The sequence below is a fragment of the Labeo rohita genome, chromosome 12 (genome assembly GCF_022985175.1).
Source record: "Labeo rohita strain BAU-BD-2019 chromosome 12, IGBB_LRoh.1.0, whole genome shotgun sequence".
Lineage (NCBI taxonomy): Eukaryota > Metazoa > Chordata > Actinopteri > Cypriniformes > Cyprinidae > Labeo > Labeo rohita.
In genome coordinates this window covers 24,951,977-24,972,692 of record NC_066880.1, presented here as the reverse complement: position 1 = coordinate 24,972,692, position 20,716 = coordinate 24,951,977, and the positions used below count along the sequence as shown (strand labels likewise).

The window sequence follows — 20,716 nt, the reverse complement described above, 5'->3', positions numbered from 1 at the left end:
AGAAGGACATACATTTTGGCCAAGAAGTAGTAATCTAAGAAGGCAGCATAAGCACACTGCCTACATTTTTTTTCCTATCTGGAATGTGCTTATGACCTAAAGGCAGGACACTTTGCAGTGCAATGGTCAATTTTGTGATTTTGCTTTTAAAACATGCCTTCTTTCAGACTAATGCAAAGAAACCCTAGTTTCTTATACATAAATATATACATTCATTTGTGTGTATTTATATATACATATAAATACACAGTACACACACATTTTTTTAGGCAAACTTTTATTTTGTATGCAATTAATCGTTTGACAGCCCTACTACAAATACATTTACATATTATGTACTTAATAAAAAAAAAAAACCTTCAATTGTACTTTAGTATACTAAACTGGTATATTTAAAGTCTGCTAAATTAGAACAACTAATTTTGTACTTAATGCACTTTAATTGTGTGAAAGTAGTGCTGAAGTCCAACTAAAATGTACTTAAGTATATCTGATTGTGTTAAAGTGGAACTATTGCAAGTACACTTTAGGTACACTTTAACTTATTTTGCATTTAAAGATCGATATTATTTACAGATCATACAATCCTCATCAGTAGTGACATTAAAACATATTTTAGGCTTAATATTAATGAAATGTGCATTTTGCACAAGTAGTACTCCAAATAAAATGTACTTACAATTTTTATATCAGTCTCGAGCGATTTGTCAGTAAATATGTAAATAGACTTGAACTATACTTAGTATAAAATGAATGCATTTTAAATCTATTACTTTTTTACTAGGGAAAACATGCAAAATACACATTTAAGTGTTTATTTTATCTATTTGCATATTTTTGCATTCATTTTTTTTCTTATTCCTATCTATATTCTGAAGATTTTTACAGAGGGGTTTTGTGTAATTCATATAACATTTTATTTCTAAAAACATAGTGCTTTTTTTCTGGCTGTTAAAAGTATTTTCTGATTTATTTCTGATTTCAACAAAATGGTAAAAATGGCTTTATCAAATTTTTAAATTTCTGTTATGGAAATGTATGCAAATGAATGACTATTTAATTAGACAATAAATCATTTGCATATTTAAAAACATTTCAGAAAATTTTGTTCAAAACTATTGTTTTAAAGGTATAATTCACCCAAAAATGAAAATTACCAATTACCCTCACCCAAACTCACCGCACACTTTAGGGGGTCTGTTAAAACTCACTGGGCTCAGGATTTTATTTTTGTACTATCGAGTTTTTTTTCTCATCCATTTTGAGGAGACACTGCCTCCTGGAAACGCCCCTGACATATATAAATACGGACCTATAGATATACATTTTTTTCCTGTTCACCTGAGGTGCCTGGCCTTAAAATATTGTTTATGTAGGCAGCTCACCAAGTTCTGGAACAGAGCAAATATGTGTCATTTCAAAACACTTTTTACTGTAATGGTGGAGCTCTTTCAGCAGTCCTTGAGATATTTACTAGGAAACTTTGATGTTTGACGACCTGCAGGATTCCATTGTAGCAAAGGGTAAAGTCAAGGTGCTTTACTGTACATCGCTGAGTCCTTGCCACGTATCGGGGCATTGGCATGATAACAGTGGTGGGCAAAGATTCTCTATATATCACTGCTGAAACACTTCACCGACACACACTACCAAACACAGATGGTTTCCATGGAAATGATAAGAAAAAGCTAGAGTGAAAAGGGCATGAAGGTGAAACCTACCCCAGAAACTGAGCCCCCGCTGGGCCCACCTCCACTAGCCGGCTCGCCAGCCCTTCTCCTTCCACCATGGGTGGCAGAGATGCCAGCTTGTGTCTCTTGACCAGACGGCATGTGATACGGGTTGGCGCGGTGCACTTGCGAGGCGGGATGATGATGCGCATGCCATTGTGGCGACTTCCTCGCATGGAACCGCCACGGGCGTCCACCATGAAGCTCACCAAAAACCTGCAGGAGGAAAACAATGCGATTAGATAAAGAGAGATTCAACATTTTACAGGCTCTCAGAGATGAGCTGTCCCATGCTGTGATAAAAACACACTCACAAACAAATTTCAGAGAGAAAATCAGAGGAGAAAAAGTGATCTGGGATCAGTCCATGCACCTGGTGAGAAGTTAGTGAGGTAGAGAATATTGGTTGGATATTTAGGCACTGCATTAAGAAAGACGGTTACAATTAGTTCAGAATCAGAATTTAACAAAACTGTTAAGGTGCTGTAATGTAAATCTTGTATTAAGATCTATCTTCAACAATTTGTATTGCTAAAACATTACTGCTACTGAAATAATGAAAAACAACACTGAATATAAAATGAAATCTTTCTTTCAATTTTAACATTATAGTATAGTACTCAACACTGGAAGTGGATCAAAATAGTTCAAAATTGTCCTAAGATTCAAAACAGGTATTTTGCTGAAAGGTTTTGATACACTTCAAATGTTGACTACTGTATACAGTACATGATAATAAAAAGGATTTAAAAAGAATAAGTGACAATTATAGTCATGTGTACAGCAAGATGTTATCAAATAGTGATCTATACTGATAAATCGGCCTGGACTGCGTTTCCCTAGAAGTAGAGTTGAAAACAGCAACAACACAAACACAGGGAGGAAAAACTGTGATCACATGATCAACCGTCACCTGTTGTCGTACTGAAGGGGTGAGGGAGAAACGCTGCAAAGAAACAAGTGGAAATATGGAATATCGAAAAAATATATAAGAACTTTAATATTAGCACTAACACAAAAACATGTTTATTTGTATCTCTGTATTATGTATTATTATATAATGCATTGAGAAGGAATGTATCTGAGAAAGAAAGAAAAAGAACTGAGTTCTGAAGTTGAAGCTTTAAATTTCAGAGAACTGTGGATTTGTTAAAACAAGCACATTTTGATTGATTGATTCAAGTGTGTTCATTTCAATGTGATTTTAAAGCATTCAAGCGTAGGAAGAGAACTCAAATCGGCACTTGTGTTCTCTTTTCTGTACTGAAATACTGAATTGAGTTGTCAAAATAGCTTCGTAAACACATTTGGTTTTGTCTTAAGTGAATGTAAACAGTTGAGAAAGAAAAAGCATGTGTAATAGTATATTAGATCTGTGCAGTAGGTCTTAAAGTGACAGCAGTCCAATATTTCTGCTGCTGTTTGTGCCACAGAAGGTCACAGAAGACAAAGAATAAATGTTTGATATCTAAATGTTTAACTCTTAATTTTTTATACCTTATTGGAATCAAAGAATCAGAAATGATAAGCATAATTGAAATCGGAATCGCTAATATTCAAACAATACCCAACCCTACCTCCAATTCTCTGTGATATTATGGTTCCTCGTGTAATGTATGTAGGATTTTTTCAGTTTCTCATTCACTAAAAATGCAAGCAACAGCATACTTCTTCAGTCTCACAAATGAGATATAATTTGCAATGAATTTTAAAGGCCCTGATACACTTAAAGCAAACCCCGGGTATTAAGACTTGTATGGCTTAATATGAAATAAATAATGTTTTTTACTTAAATATGTAGTAGAAAACCCATGAAAGATTTATGGTATTTAACAAATCCACATTTTAAAAATAGTTTTCCCATTAACGCCATTATATTTTTCATTCAGTCTGATTCACTGATCGCATCGTTTTAGGGTGCCACGTAAAATGGTTGCACTCTCTGAGCTACTGGCACTACCTGCTGCTATTTTTACCACAACAAACTCTAAAAATAAAATACTAATACGAGGACGACAGTTACTGAAAGAGCTTGTTGGTGGTTATGGGTATAAACGTAGACTTAAACTAAATGCTGTACCATCGATTTTCCCCACAAGGAGTCTAAACACCCTGGATATCGAGTGAAAACGGTGCTGAGAAACTCCTTCAGTGTCTGCAGCATCATGACAAGCATCGACATGTTTGCATCCTGCCAGGATGGCATCTAGCTTTTCTTGTCTCTGCCTTCTATGAGCTCTTTCAGTAGCTGTGGTCTACTAAAATCCCCAAAGGCATCATGGCTAAAGTGAAGAAAACAAAGACCTTGGACTTTAGGAAGTTTTATCTGTCCACAGGCATCTTCCCATTCTTTTCTCCTCTTCTTACCGCTAGGAAAAGCAGTGAAGGTTTATATTGCTGCTTTTGTTGCCCTTCGACTGAAAATTACAGCCAAATGTCGAACACTGTGGCATCATATAAGTATTTTATTTTCTGAGTTTTGTTGCAGTAAAAATAGCAACAGGTAGTGCCAGTAGCTCACTGAGTGCAGCCATTTCAGCCATTCAATATAATGGTGCCCCTATATTCCAAAGCTTATTGGAAATACGTGCCTGTATATACATTTATGCAAAACTGAAAAAATGTACCTATATGTACAAATCACCGCAGTTTCCAGTTGAAATGAACACTAGACGCAGTAAAACTCTGACAACTTGTATTCCTTTTTATGGAAAGTAATGCATTATTTTACTTTTGTGTTACTTTTCAAATCAGGGCAGGGCTTGCTTGTTTGTTTTTAATATACAAAGTTCTATTTTTGGCAAATGTAAAAGCCTTTTCACACCAAAAGCCTCAGGCTTTGAGAAAAGTAAATTCACGTCTGTACAGTAGACTGCAGAAGATAAAAATACCAACTCTTCAGCAATAAAAAAAAGGAAAACAAATGTTAGATTATCTTGAGTCATTTTTGCTTATTAGTATGGCTGAATTGGATCATCAAAGGTCGGCAGCAATGACATCGGTTAATAAAATGGGATTAAATGCATAAAGGGTATTGCAGGTTTGCATCATATTCTGAGTTGAATTTCACTGTTTTTTATTCATTTGGTGGATTACTGAATCTGTTTTTTGTGAGTAAGATGAATTAATGCATGTTCACATTTATTCTAGAACTAACATCTTACTCCCGATTTCTCTCAACATGGGGAAAGGAGAGCTTTTAATCAAATAAATGGGGGGAAAAGTAGCTGGCGTTACTTATTTGAAAAAAGTAACTCAGATATTTTCTTGTCAATTAAAAAGTAATGCTTACTTTACTAGTTACTTAGAAAAAGTAATAATATTACGTAACTCGCATTACTTGTAATACGTTACCCCCAACACTGGTCGTCACATGTACAGCTTCATATGCATGAGTCTTCTAATTCAGTAGGTTTGCTCGGTAGCTCACGTGATCCGGCGTTGCACTTGAGTTATGAAGAGCTCCAGTAAGACTCAAATCCGCATAAGGAAGTTAAAATAGCACAGCTGCATCAAAAAACTGCATTTTTATATCACTTTTGCATTTGTTAACAATATCGTTAGGTTTAGGGTTGGGTTTGGTGTAGAGGATATTTCCAACATGATAGAGCGTTAACCTTTAGCGGCACTACCCAGATATTTAAATTCTGAATAGCCATAATACGTACCTTAAGCAGCGTAATAAAACCGCAGCAATACGTGCCTGTACCATCGCAATAAAAACATGCCATTGTCACGTATTGAACGTGTGTTTTAGCACCACTCTCTGGACATCTGGAAACGTGCAGTGAGGTACATAATTACAGTGTTGCAGAAATGTATATAAAGGCATGTATTTCCAGTGAGCCTGGGTTGTATAAAATGATGTAGTAGAAAACCTGTCTTTCACAGGTTTTCTACTACATATTTTAAAAAGAGACATCATTTATGTTATATTAAGCCATACAAATCTTAATACCCGGGATTCCTTTTAAAGTGAAAGTAAGAAACACACTGCTGTGATGTCTTTTCAAACAAAATCGGCCAAAATTGATGTTCATTTTACAAACTCAAAACAGCTTGCCAAAGCAAACTTTCCAGAGAACATGGCTTGGGCTGGTAAACACCTTCGAATTAGCTTTGGTCTGGGGTGATTACATAATTCAGTTTAGTCCTTTGAGATCAGATGCAAGCAAAAACATGAACACACCGGAGAGCTGCTTTATAATAGCAACTGAAGTTGTGATTCTAATTGAAACCAACACTGACATTTCATGTTTAATACTCAAAAACTGTCAGCTTTAAAGTAGGGCTATCAAGCGATTAATCACGATTAATCGCATACAAAATAAAAGTTTGAGTTTGCCTAATATATGTGTGTGTACTTGTGTAATTATTATATATATATATATAAATACAAATTAATGTATATATTTAGAAACATGTTGTTTTTGTACAAAATATTTGTAATTATACATAATATAAATTATATAAAAATTACAATAAATACATCTACTTATAAATATTTCTTTAAAATAAACATGAATGTGTTTGTATTTATATATACATAATAATTACACACAGTACACACATATATATAAGGCAAACTCAAACTTTTATTTCGTATGCGATTAATCACGATTAATTGCGATTAATCGTTTGACAGCCCCACTTTAAAGCAATCTATTGCATAAATGCTATATAAGTAAACATCATGTAACTTGATTTGACTGGAGTGCTGTACTGAGCTGGTGCAAACATTTCTAAATCACTATGGTGGTCACTATATAAATTCAGATGCTTTGAACTTCTTTTAACCCTTAAGCGAAGAACCAAAACCAACTTTGTATATCAGGGCCTTAATACTTAAGTTTAATGTCTTGTTCAAATCACTAACCATAATTGTAAGAATAATAAAGATGATGCTGGCTTTACCCTGAATGGACGGGGCTGGAGACCATGTTCACGTTGTCCAGAGTGTCCGGCGTCCAGCTATAGCGTCTCATTGAGTCTGCGTTGTAATCTTTTGCTAAAGCCAGGTGCTGAAACACAAAACAAGCTTGTTCAGAACTGAACATACTACTCATATTTCCATTCACTGCAGTTCTGTGGTGAACCACGGTAAACGGCCTGTGCTTTCACAGTCCTCTCATAAGAGACTGAGACTCGGCTCTCTGCAATTAACAGCTCGACCACACAATTATCGCCTTGTCTTGTGGTTGATGAAAATCGCAATTAACAAAACAACATGCGGGAGAATTATTTCTAAGAGGTGGAAGATAATGGAAGAAAACCCTTGATGCAAGACCAAAACAGCCAAAATAATATGAAAAGCTAAGCTATAAAAGTTCAACAGATAAAGAAATGCATGAGAACCAAGGAAGAACCTGGCCTGAAAAGCAGAACGTAAAAGAATAGCAAATGCATCTTGTGGAGCAAAGCTCATGTTTGCCTGCATTGGGTTGTGGATTGAGAAACAATGCAGATTCCTCAATGCATTTTATACCTTATAATGGGAGTCAACAAGGGTGGGCATTTCTCTACAGACCCCCTGAAGCGTTTGAAGAGAAGAGACAGATTCTGAATCATTCCAAATGCACTGATTAGATCTTCAAGATTAACCACTGTACAAAGTGGAATTTTTCATCCTAGTTGTATATTTTACTGTGTGAATACAATTACATTGCTGTAATAAAATCATTTCTGCTCTGGAATCTTTCTTTTTTGGCCCACCATTCAATCCTTTATTTGCATACTCACCATGGTATTCGCTATATACAATGATATTGAACAATTACTGGTATTTTCCATGGTACTCCAAAAATACCATGGCATTTCTTTGTTGAAATGAGTTTAGAGTCAAGTCAGCTGAGCTGAATTATGGTCTGGATGCTTTTAATTGTTTAAATTCACAAATTATGAACCATGTGATATAAGACTCAAAAGACAGCAAAGAGGCAACATAGAATCTGAAAACGCAAGGAGAAAGAGGGCGTACCGTGTCCTTGCTTGGCGCCAGGATCTCTTCAATCATCATGCTGTCACGGGCGAAGGAGCTCCGGTTGAGTGTATTGGACCTATCCGAACTGAAGGAGCGCAGGCTGTTGGCATTTACATTAATACCATACAGTGCGGGGGAGTGACAGTGAAATACACACAAAACACACACACAGACACACACAAAACAAAAACACTCATTATTGCATGCAACTTCCAGGGAAATTGATGCACAATAGCCAAAACAAAAATCAAACCCACATTTGACAGTGGTGTGATGGGTTAGACATTGAGAAACAGGAGAATAGATGTCTAGAGATGAATTAACAGATGTGCAGCATCTTCAATGAATATTTGTAAGCACTGAATAAAGAAGACACAAATGTGCGCCAGACTGCTTTTTAAAAACTATGCAATTGGTCCTTTGTTAAACCCCACTTCAGATGTTTTTAGACTAGCAACTGTTGCCATATTGTAACACATTATTAGACAAACTTTGGCGCTTTTATAAAGTAAATCTAAGGAGGATCTAGTAATAGTTGGAGAGAATAAAAAGGTGCTTATTTCCTTTCCAAAACTTTAAATACATATTAAAGGAGAATTCCACTTCCGGAACAACAATTAACAAATAATTTACTCACCCCCTTGTCATCCAAGATGTTCATGTCTTTCTGTCTTCAGTCGTAAAGACATTATGGTTTTTGAGGAAAGCATTGCAGAATTTTTCGTCATATAAAGGACTTGATTGGTGCCCCGATTTTGAACTTCCAAAATATAATTTAAATGCAGCTTCAAAGGGCTCTAAACGATCCCAGCCGAGGAAGAAGGGTCTTATCTAGTAAAACGATCTGTCATTTTTTTCGAAAAATAAAAAATTGTATACTTTTTAAGCACAAAAGCTTGTGTAGCACAGGCTCTGGGATGCACGTTCACGATGCTACAAATTAGTGATGGGTCGTTCTTGATCGATTTGTTCATTTTGAACGAATCTTTAATGTGACTTGGGAAGAACGAGTCATCTCGGGGAGTGATTTGTTCACGCATGCGCAACATCCTATTAGGTTCTGTACTGGAATTAGTTCACCTGTTTCAAGTTGTTTGTTCATCTTATGGGGCTGTCACGAGATGAACGAATGACTCGAACCTGAAGACTCCAAAGATGAACTAATCAATTCTTTCTCCGACTCACACTGCATTGGTTGAGCTTATGGGGCTGTCACGTGATGAACAAACGACACAAACCCGAAAACTTGTCAGATAAGAGGTGAGGTGAGCTAATCATAGACTAAAGACCCAAGTAAGCAATGAATGCATCTTTTCTGTTTCTTATAGCATTATAGATTTGTCTTGTTTGTAGTGTGATCAATGTTTGTGCAAGCAGTAGATGTGTTAGGGAAGTAACATATAACATTTTAATTACATTTTGCTAAAATGAACGAAATGACTCGACAAAAAATTTGTTCATTTTGCTGAACGAGACTCAAAGGTCTGAGTCGGTAAAATGATCCGAACTTCCCATCACTACTACGAATCAAGTCTACGTTCATCATCTGTGTACTCCGGCTAAAAAAGGTAGAGTATGGCGAAAAACCATCTTATTTTCTCCTACAACTTTAGAATCGTCTGACAACCTTGTGCCTTTTTGTTTTGAAAACAGCGTTTGACTTACTTGCACTTTCTTAGTCTTTGCACGTTCGCTTTGTAAACACTGGGTCTGTAGTTCCGCCAACGTTCCACGTGACATTTCAGCGTGATTCAATAGTACGTAGTGTCGTGAACGCACATCCTAGAACCTGTGCTACATGAGATTTTGTGCTGAAAAAGTATACAAATTTTTATTAAGACCCTTCTTCCTCGGCTGGGATCGTTTAGAGCCCTTTGAAGCTGCATTTAAACTACATTTTGGAAGTTCAAAATCGGGGCACCAATCAAGTCGATTATATGGAGAAAAATCCTGAAATGCTTTCCTCAAAAAACATAATTTCTTTACGACTGAAGACAGAAAGACATGAACATCTTGGATGACAAGGGGGTGAGTAAATTATTTGTGAATTGTTGTTCTGGAAGTGGACTTCTCCCTTAAGAAGTTCATACCATGGATTAAACTGTTTTTATTTGACCAAAAATATCACTCTGTTCATGGAAACCTACCGTTTATATGGGACATTCTCTAAAGCTGTTTGAGCGAGTTAAATAAAATGAAATAAAACTATACTAAAGGTAAAACAGATCTGGAAGTTGTTTATTGTATCCTGACTCTAGCTTTCATTTCTATTTGCAGTAAGGCCAGGTGCATTAATGCAGACTGAGCTAACATGTGCGTGCTATTTCCAAAGGCTGTGCCCAATCAGAAATCAATATGACGTGGGTTCTCAGTTCACAGCAAAATCTGGCACTGCCTGTCTGCCAAAGGTTTCTTGTGAGCATGTACTGTGGTCTGCGAGCTTGCCGGTTTAGATGAATGAAATTTGATTCAGCTGATGAGGCTCTTCATGCATCCCTGGAAGCTACATTGAAAAACAATTTGGTACAGTAACTGGACTCAAGAGGACAAAAACGGAAATGTTTACGGCAATTAAACCTGAAAAGAAAAAGAAAACTTGACAAATCAGGTTCACACACCAAACCTAAAATCGAAATGAAACCATAGTCCACAGACAGCAAGAATGTGTATTCTTCATCAAATGAAAAACAATGTACAAAGCACAGTACACGACAACGTTCCATGGTTTTAGAATGACTCGGGATAAGGGATGGGAAGGGTCGGAAGCATCATGCCCTCTTACCTGACTTTGGGACTATGGTGAGAGTTTGGAATGAAAGAGGAAGAACAGAGGAAATTGAAGGCAACAAATCAGAAATGCAGAGGTTGAATGAGGCAGAATCTCATGTCTGGGCCTGCATTTTGAGCTTTTTTATTTTACTTTTTACTCTGATTTTTGGTATATGTAAAGAAAAGAACACAAATAGGATACCCTAAACGCTGAAGAAGTCATTATGGAGTATGCTTAAATCTCAAGCAATTCTTTGTATGACAACTGAAAACGCTTTCCTTAACCCATGTGCCTGAATATTCAACCGTTATGATCATATTTATGTTTATGGTGTTGCTACATTTGTTATTCCTTGTATAATTCCAGGTCCTGTGCCAGAATCCTATGACTCCCAAGACATGAGTAAAGCAAAGTGCTGTATCTCATTTCACATCTGAAGCATTTCTTAAAGGTGCAGGCACAAAATCAGCTAATTTATTTCATAAAGCATTTGCACAAAGAAACTAAAATATGACTATTTTCACATAATATAGTGTAAATAAATACATAATAATTAGTGAGAAACAAGACTGAAATTCTTACCAGTAGTGACAGGATGGTAATTATCTTCTTTTTATGGACAATAACCAAATGCAGTAAATAAATACCGCTTTAAATCAAAAATGAAAACACTAAAGACTACAATAAATAATACTTTTCTCAATAAAAAAATTAAAACAACAAATAATAGGTACAAAGTTAAAGAAAAGTAATTAAAAAAAATTAGGGCTGTCAAACAATTAATCGTGTTTAATCGCATACAAAATAAAAGTTTGAGTTTGCCTTATAAATGTGTGTAATAATTATTATGTATATATAAATACACACAAATTAATGTATATATTTAAGAGAAATGTGTTATTAATAAAATATTTTATTTATATATAATATAAATTATACAAAAATTATAATAAATACATATACTTGTAAATATTTTTTAAATATAAATATAAATATATATAAATACATGAATTTGTTTGTATTAATATATACATAATAATTACACACACTACACACACATTAGGTAAACTCAAACTTTTATTTCGTATGCGATTAATCACGATTAATCGTTAGCCCTAGTAAAATTTTAAAATTAGTGATTAATTATAAATATTGGCCAATAAACATCCAATACTGGATGATACTAATAAACTAAATATAATCACAGATATTGGTCGAAAAAAAAAATATACGATAAATGCCTATAAAAAGGTTAAAGGTTAAATATAATCACAAGGCAACATTTGACATCCAAACCAACCATTTCTAACACGATTTTACATTTCATTTTTTTTTACGCCAAGTAAAGATCGTGTTCCATGAAGATATTTTGTAAATTTCCTACCGTAAATATATCAAAACTTAATTTTTGATTAGTAACTTCATTTGGACAATTTTATGGGTGATTTTCTCAATATTTAGATTTTTTCACAACCTCAGATTACAGATTTTCATATAGTTGTATCTCAGCCAAATATTGTCCTATCCTAACAGACCATACATCAGTGGAAAGCTTGTTTATTCCATTCAGATGATGTATAAATCTCAATTTAAAAAAATTGACCCTTATGACTGGTTTTGTGGTCCAGGTTCACAAATGTGCTTTCACACTGTAATGTCAAGTCATTAAATAAACAGTGTCCTCTCAGTGACAAATGCTGAGGGCTGACATTGAACGTGATTGTAATTTCCTGTTTTGTGGCTTGCGTGTACAGTACAGTAGTTTGAAATCTCACTCAACCCTTTCGATTATTGAATGCTGTCAAACTTCTGTTTGTTGGAGGGAAAATACCCTGAAGCGAGTTACATGTAGGTTAAACATTAGCTACGGCCTTCTCACTCAACAGCACATGGTACTGAATCAAAAGATGACAGCAGGCGGCCAACACACAATGTAAATAAAGAGTGTACAGCCTCTAGATTAGACAGGAATCAGGAACCAACAGCTGGGTACTGCGCTCATGAATACTCTCCATTCACAAAACACATCATTTAGATGATAGTGTCAGTTAATATCCTTCAAGACATCTAATTTTGTTTTACAGAGGAAAAAAAAGGTCACATGGGTCTGGAACAACAAGAGGACAAGCAAAATTTGGGTGAACTATCCCTTAAATAGTCTAATGTGTTCTCTTATCTTATGTGGTCTGTTAACCTGGTCCAACAGTCCAGATATTGTGAAACGGTGTCGCCCAGATACCTAATATGTGTAATAATCTTAAACTATGATAGTAGGAAATTAGTACTGATGGCAATACAACTTACAGCAAGATTCCTACAGATATACTGATGTTAAGAGAATGACTCAATGGTCATAACTACATGACTCAGAACTCGTGGGGTTTGAACCTACAGACTTTACAATCCAAAAATATTTAGACAGAAATTCAAGATTTATGTATTTAAATTAGTGCTGTCAAACTGATTAATCGCGTCCAAAATAAAAGTTTGTGTTTACATATTACATATACATATTATATACATATTACATGTAATATGTATATGCAATATGTAAACAAACTTTTATTTTGGATGTGATTAATTGCGATTAATCGATGAATCGATTTGACAGCACTAATTAAAATTGTGTATCAAATTTTCATTATTTCTATTACTTAATGTGATACATATTTGTCAATCTGCACTCACAAAAAAAGAAAAAAATAAGTTTAGATTTCAGTTTATGAACTATTTCCATTTAATTGATTAATTGTAATCATTTTCAAAATACACTTACTCAGATTGCTTAAGATCTGTTCATTGTGAAAATTAATTTTCTTCAGTAAAAAGCATGAACATGATTAAAATATAGCTAACAAGCAATATTTAATTAGTTCAAAGTATGAGCATTAGTATGATATTTAAAGAAACTGATTTATTCATGTTAAATAAACCTGGTTATCGTGTATTTAAAATAATTTCATTTTTTTACCATTACTATTAATGAAATCCTACCTGTTTTATTTATGTATGACTGACAAATAAGTATCATATTAACTTTATTTGTTAAAACAGTATTATTCCAATGGATGGAAATGTTATATGCAACTCAAATACATAAATTTCAGGGTGCAGTAGCATCTACAGCTTTCTATGGAAGCACGTTTACGCCACTGAATAAAAAATTAAAAAGGTAATTGTGAGTTTATATCTCTCAATTCTGACTTTTTTCTCACAATTAGGTAATACAAACTTGTAATTCAGAGTTTTTTTCAGAATGGAGATATAAACTCACAATTGTGAGTTATAAAGTCAGAATTGTGAGATAGAAAGTCAAAATTGTGAGATATAAACTCACAATTCTGAGAAATTAAGTCAGAATCGCATAATACAAGCTTGCAACTGCAAGTTACAGTCAGAACTGTGTGACATAAACTCGCAGTTGCAAGTTAAAAAGACAGAACTGAGTTTTTATCTTGCAATTCTGACTTTATTTTTTTTAAATGGTGTAATTTTAAGAAAAAATAATTGTTTATATCTTGCATTTCTGACTTTATAACTCACAATTGTGAGTTTTATCTCGCAATTTTGATTTTATTTCTCACAGTTGAATTTATATCATGTAATTCTGAGAAAAAAGTCAAAATTATGAGTTATCTTGCAATTGACTTTTTTTTAAAATTTATATCGTACTTTTAAGAAAAAAGAATTGTGAGTTTATATCTTGCAATTCTGACTTTATAACTCACAACTGTGAGCTTTTATCTTGCAATTCTAACTTTATTTCTCGCAATTGAGTTTATATCTTGTAATTCTAAGAAAAAAGTCAGAATTGCAAGTTTGTATCACGCAATTCTGAGAAAAAGGTCACAATAACCTTTTTTTTTTTTTTAATTCAGTGGGGGAAACAGGCTTCCACACCTTTCCATGGTGTAAGTCGTGCTGAAAACAGTAACAGATAAACTGCAATTTTCAAAATAATGTAAAAAGCTGTTTGGACTTCAATTTCTGCATGTGGTGAGGGCACATTACCTGGCCGTACGGGCTCCAACACTGAATCCCACGTATCCTTCCTGAGGGAGAGAGTCGTCTCCGAGCTCTCGCAGATCTTGCGGTCCCAGGTACTTGTCCGTTTCTCCTGTCATTGCATCCTCACCTGTCAGCAAAAGAAAGAATTACTACACCCTTCAGAGAGAAGAGAACTACAACAATGACCCTACAGAGTCAACATGGATGGCATTCAAAACCCATTTTACTTCCGTCATGTTTCCAATTTTTCTTTGGAAAACCGTGCACCGATGAATCATGGGGAATAAGATAAAGTAAATAGGGTAAATTTTGATTTCATGTTGGGGTTAAGAATGAATGGCTGGATCCAACCAAAATGCCCCCCACCAATCCCGCAACAGTCACTGGCACGCTTCCCAAGCTCTTTCATGGCTGCAGATTCATGCAATTTTTGTTTAGATTATATTATTATAAGCACAGAAATGTAAGCAAGCCACTTAGAGAACATCAAGACCATATGTTGCAGCTCGCTCATGGTGACCATAAATCTGTTTTTAATATGCATCTCTGACAAGATAGATTCAAACAGGCCATCCATCCTCAGACATTGCAGTAATGGACTCTACAGCAGAGCAGCGGTGAAGTGGGTCACAGAAACAGAGAGAGGAAGACTGCAAGAAAAAGCACTGCAAGAGAAAAGCACCCAATTATGATTTTCTGAATTTTCATATCACCTACATGGTAACACTAATACTACTGCTTTTAATAATAAAACATATACTTAATCTATAAATACATATGAATCATTTCTTATTAATACAGTATAAACAATCATATATTTTACATAAGATTAAAAGATATTTATATTTATACAATAGTTCTTTCTGGTCCTCAAATCTGATTGGCTGAGAGGAGTGTGGTATTCTAGTGATATCAGAACCCATTTCATCGTTTGTACTGTGTCATGGCGGACACAAAAATCCACCATCATTTGATAATTAATACTGGTTTTGAGTCACAGAATGTAGTTTTAAGAGCTTTGAAGGGATAACATACTTGTTTAGACTTGATATGCAGTTTGTTAACAAGCTTTCCACTGATGTGTCGTTTGTTAGGATAGGGCAATATTTGTCCGAGATACAACTATTAGAAAGTATGGAATGTGAGGGTGCAAAAAAATCAAAATACTGAGAAAACTGCCTTTACATTATTCTTACCACTGCAAGTTTTAATATATGATAGGAAATTAACAAAATATCTTCACGGAACATGATCTTTATTTAATATCCTAATGATTTTTGCCATAAAAGAAAAATCTATCATTTTGACCCATACAATGTATTTTTGCCTATTTGCTACAAATATACCCATGCTACTTATGACTGGATTTGTGGTCCAGGGTCACATATTTTACGTAAATTTAATGCTGCATATCAGAGTATTTTTGAGTGAATTGGCTAGCAAATAATACGTTGGCTGTTGCTGTTGTTTATTAAATATTGTTATTCAATAAATAATATTTTATAATAATAATAATAATAGTATTTAATAATAGTATTTAGTATTGATTACCTGCCAATATACAATCATATCGCATGGTTACTCATGTTATATTGATCATTTAATGTATATAAAGAAACAAATATTTATGTATGTTTCTGTATAATACTTACAATAATATTAATAAATGATTATTTAATTATTTAATAATACATAAAAAGATAATTTCATATGCACATTACTGTAAGAAATACGATCAATAATATCATGTTCATGTCATCCCATTTTGTACAAAGAAACAGCCAGTACCACACTGAACTAAGTTACATTTTGAAGTAGAAAAATTCATATTTTAAAATAGTATTCTCTTGTAAAACCTAAAAACCTTTTTACAGCATATACTGAACATAGCAAACTGGCAAAACATTTCATTCTAAATTTCTTTAAAAAGAGAATTTTTAAAGAGAAAAACAGTGAGTTTCTCAAGTAATCTCACTCATTAAATTAGTTTTGTTTGTATAAATTGATCTATATAGGTTGGTTCGGTTAAATTATATTTCAGTTAAATAATATAAATATTTTTAAATTATATTTTTGACTTAAATCAAACCAGGTAGGTATTTAGATGTCACCATTTTTGATTACTATTTTTTGTACTTCATAGCTAAATGTATCCACACACTAACTTAAATTGATAAGGTAAATATTTAAGGTTAATGATTTAGAACAAAGCTAGAATGTACGATCAGCTTTGAATCAGATTTACTTCCACTTTTGGAAGTGGCCCAAAATCAACATTATATGTTTTCTGTTCACATTGTCATTCACAAAACACCTCTGTCACGTAACGTTTACATAAAAATCATAATTGGGCCACATTCAACTACGCTGTGAATGCAGGCTAGGAGAGAGATTGGGGAGCACAGCATTCCAACATCGACACCCCCCCTTCCCTCCACTCCAGTCCTAATCACCCTGGCAACCACCTCCCCCCAAAATAAGCCCCACGGCAACTTTCACTCTCTTTCATGCAAACACACACAATCATATTTACACAGTTAAACTGTGGAATGTCCTAAAAAGAAAGCCAAATCAGTTCAGCCTCTTACACAATAAAGTTATTCACTAGCACCCTGAACACTAGCACAGCTTAACAGATCAGCAAAAACACTAACATAACACACTTACCAAGCTAATTAGAAGTTTTACTGCATTAAAACTAACCGTTAAAATTTTACTTTATTAAGGACGTCCCAAAAAGGAGGTTAAAGCAAACTTTTGGTCACAGTTTTGTAGGTAAACTTAAACACACAGACATAGATATCATCTTTCTCACACTTTCCCTACTACTTCTAAAACTATCGTGCTGTGTGTTTTTAGACAGTGTGACTGAATCATAACTAGCAAGTTCTCTTACACTGAACAACCAACGCCATCCTTCATCTTCCCACGAGCTTTAAAAATATTTACAGGTCCTCTTTGTCCTTTTTCTCTCCCAGAAGCCAAACTTCCTCAGTCCGGTAAAACTCCAAACGACACGATTACTTCCACATGTCTACCACGGCCCTGTCCACAGTGTCTGAAACGATCCGGTTGCCTCTGTCTGTGCACACACACACACCCCTCTGCCGTGGCCTGACAGGGCGTTCAAACGGTGAGGGGCCGGCGCGAGTCTGATCCGTGTGAGGTCATCGCGGGAGCGAGGTAACACTTGAGGCACTTTCAGAGCGAGTGTGGTGATCGGATCTCGGCATTCCTCATGCCGTAGGAGCCCCCAGCTGGGGTGGGACACAATAGAAGTGGAAGGGGGCGTATTTCTATGGTAATTTGTGCTGGTGCTGAGGTGCTCTGTGTAATCAGACCCTGTACAACAGAGGGACAACAAAAGAGCCCTTCTACAGCCAGCAGAACAAATAGTAAAAAAGGAGGGAGACCAACGGAAAAAGGCCGCCTGCCACCTGACCACGGCCCCCCGGGAACAGCGCGCTTGAGCTGCCAGAGTACAAACTCCAGGAACTCTCAATCCCATTCCATTCGGGAATCACTGAACACATTGCGACACCTGCTTATAATCCCTGCAATTTTAAAGTCAGCGTGAAATGAAAAATCATGCTGTCTATTTTCTAAATGGATATTACAGATCTTATCATGAACAATTCATCCGCAAACATTTTTAATTTTATTTTACTGGCATTCTCCAGTCATTTAGTCCACTTAAACCCAAAGCTCGCATTCGTCTGCCTCCACTTTTAAAGTGCAATGCCCACTTTTTAAAAGCCAAGTACACAACGTAGCTAAATTTGTTTGTCATTTCACCCTTTAGTGCTTAATTCTGTATGCACACATTTCAGTAGTTTACAGGAGTGACAACCCTATTACACAACCGAATTGACTTCAGGTAGGGACCACCACAGAAATCACAGAATACATGAATACATTGTCATATTAGTGTTGCCAGATCTTCCAAAAAAAACAGCAAAAGCAAAAAAAAAAAAGAAAAAAAGCCCATAATATATTCAAAATCAAACATGTTATCTTGGAAATAAGCCACCCAACAAAATATCAAAATTATGAGCAAACCTAACCAAAACAACTTTATAAGAATAGCTTATAATAAGTGGACATGGCAACCATTTAAGAGCTTGCTCTGCTAAGTCGCCTTACAAACATATGCAAAACATCATGGCTCTGTCGATGGTGATTCAGTTAAAATCTCTTGAACATAAATCTTTTGTTACTGTAATAATATTTTGGTCAAAAACAGCGGATGCCAAACGCACAAGGCGGTTACATTTTGACTAATTAGTGTTGCCAGATCTTTCTAGAAAAAAACCCCCAGCAAAATAGAACAAGCCCATAATATATTCAAAATCAAATACGTTTTCTTGGAAATAAGCCACATAACAGAATTTCAAAATTAGGAGCCGAGCCCAAAACTAAAGAAGGTTAATAAGCATAGCTTATAACAAATGGATATGGCAACCCTTCAAGATCTTGCTCTGCAAAGTAGCATTACAAACATTCACAAAACACGATGGCTCTGTCAACGTTGGTTTAGTTAAAGTCTCAGAACATAAAGGTTTGGTTGCTGTAATATTACTTTGGTCAAAAACAGCAGATACCAAATGCGTAAGACGGTTACATTTTGACTAATTAGTGTTGCCTGGTTTTTGCAATGAAAAAAAAAACAGCAAAAAAGAACAAGCCCATAATATATTCAAAATCAAAGACATTATCTTGGAAATAATCCACATAACAGAATATCACAATTATGAGCTGAGCCCAAACCACCTCTGCAAACATACGCAAAACACGACGGCTCTGTTGATGGTGATTTAGTTCAAATCTCTGAACATAAGTCTTTTGTCGCTGTAATATTAGTTTGGTCAAAAATAGCGGATACCAAATGTGCAAGACAGTTACATTTCAACTAATTAGTGTTGCCAGATCTTGCAAGAAAAAAAAGCACATAACATATTCAAAATCAAATCAGTTATTTTGGAAATAAGCCACAAAATTAGGAGCCGAGCCCAAAACCAAAGAGTGTTAATAAGCAGAGCTTATAATAAGTGGACATGGCAACCCTGCAAGAGCTTGCTCTGCAAAGTAGCTTTACAAACATATGCAAAACACAATGGCTCTGTCAGTGGTGGTTTAGTTAAAATCTATGAATGTAAAAACAGCAGATACCAAATGCACAAGACGGCAAAATGTTGCTACGGTTCATGAAACTGTAATTTAGAGGATTCACTCCAGTATTTGAATGTGGTTGTCTCTCCGGAAACTTTACAATGCGTACATGGTGTAAAATCCAATCAAGAAAAGTAGAACCAAGTCCCCACCCTACAATTTTTGGATATAAGTCAAGACTTGGATATAAGTGAAAATATAGAAGAAAAGATCTGTCGCTACTTCTGTTTCATTGCAAAATTAAACACGTTTAGATATGTGGCAAGCAAAAAAACAACAAGTACGACCAGGGTAGTCTGATTCACAAACAAATTAATATTTTAATGAATCAGTAAAAAAACCTCAACAAATTAGGTAAACCCTCAACACAGTATAAAAAGCAAGGCGCACAGATTCACGTTAAGCATTTTTCCATAGAAAAATGATAGAATACTGCGACAGGTGCTGTATATGAATCAAAAGTGGCCAAAACTTGTAGATTATTCAGATATCTTGTCTTTCTTCTTCTAAGATGTGATCTAAATATTTGTGGCTTGACAGATGGAAAATTGGGCTGCGGTTCTACGGTTGGTTAGTCCTCTAGGTCTCCGTACCAGTCACACGACAAAAAACTATGAATTACGACCACATATATCAGAGTGAATGCTAAAGCTTTCACTTCATTTAAGATTATGAGCATTAAAAAGATGCATGGAAGCATGGAAATATCTTTTTGTTAAAAGATATAAGAAAGTATATAAGTATATAAGTTCATTTTTGATTTTCTGTTAATAGATAAAAGCATGTGCTAAATGGAAAAACGTAAACATGGACTTGAAATGTAAGATACCAGCGTTGTTTGCCTGGGATCTGAGTTATTAGTACTGCACCTCACGCCCGGATAAACAGAGCTGAGCTCTTTCACGCTGCCAGAAAGAAAGGGAGAGAATCAGATGGAAAAAGCAAGCAGCGTCAGCAATGGCAAAAGGTTTTATGCCAGACAGACGTTCTCATTCAGTTGCCAATTGGCGATGTGAGCAGTATTGATTCATCAAATTTTTTCAGCATCCAACTAAAAGA

The 20,716-nt window shown here is 35.0% G+C and overlaps 1 protein-coding gene across 1 annotated transcript in view; it reads right to left on the bottom strand.

Annotated features, from left to right (window-relative positions):
- ank3b (ankyrin 3b) overlaps positions 1-20,716 on the bottom strand; it is a 120,998-nt gene that overhangs the window by 28,151 nt on the left and 72,131 nt on the right. Inside the window, 4 exon segments of the mRNA XM_051124506.1 lie at positions 1,722-1,946; positions 6,645-6,751; positions 7,708-7,810; positions 14,492-14,615. Coding sequence (XP_050980463.1) covers positions 1,722-1,946; positions 6,645-6,751; positions 7,708-7,810; positions 14,492-14,615 — 559 coding nt within the window.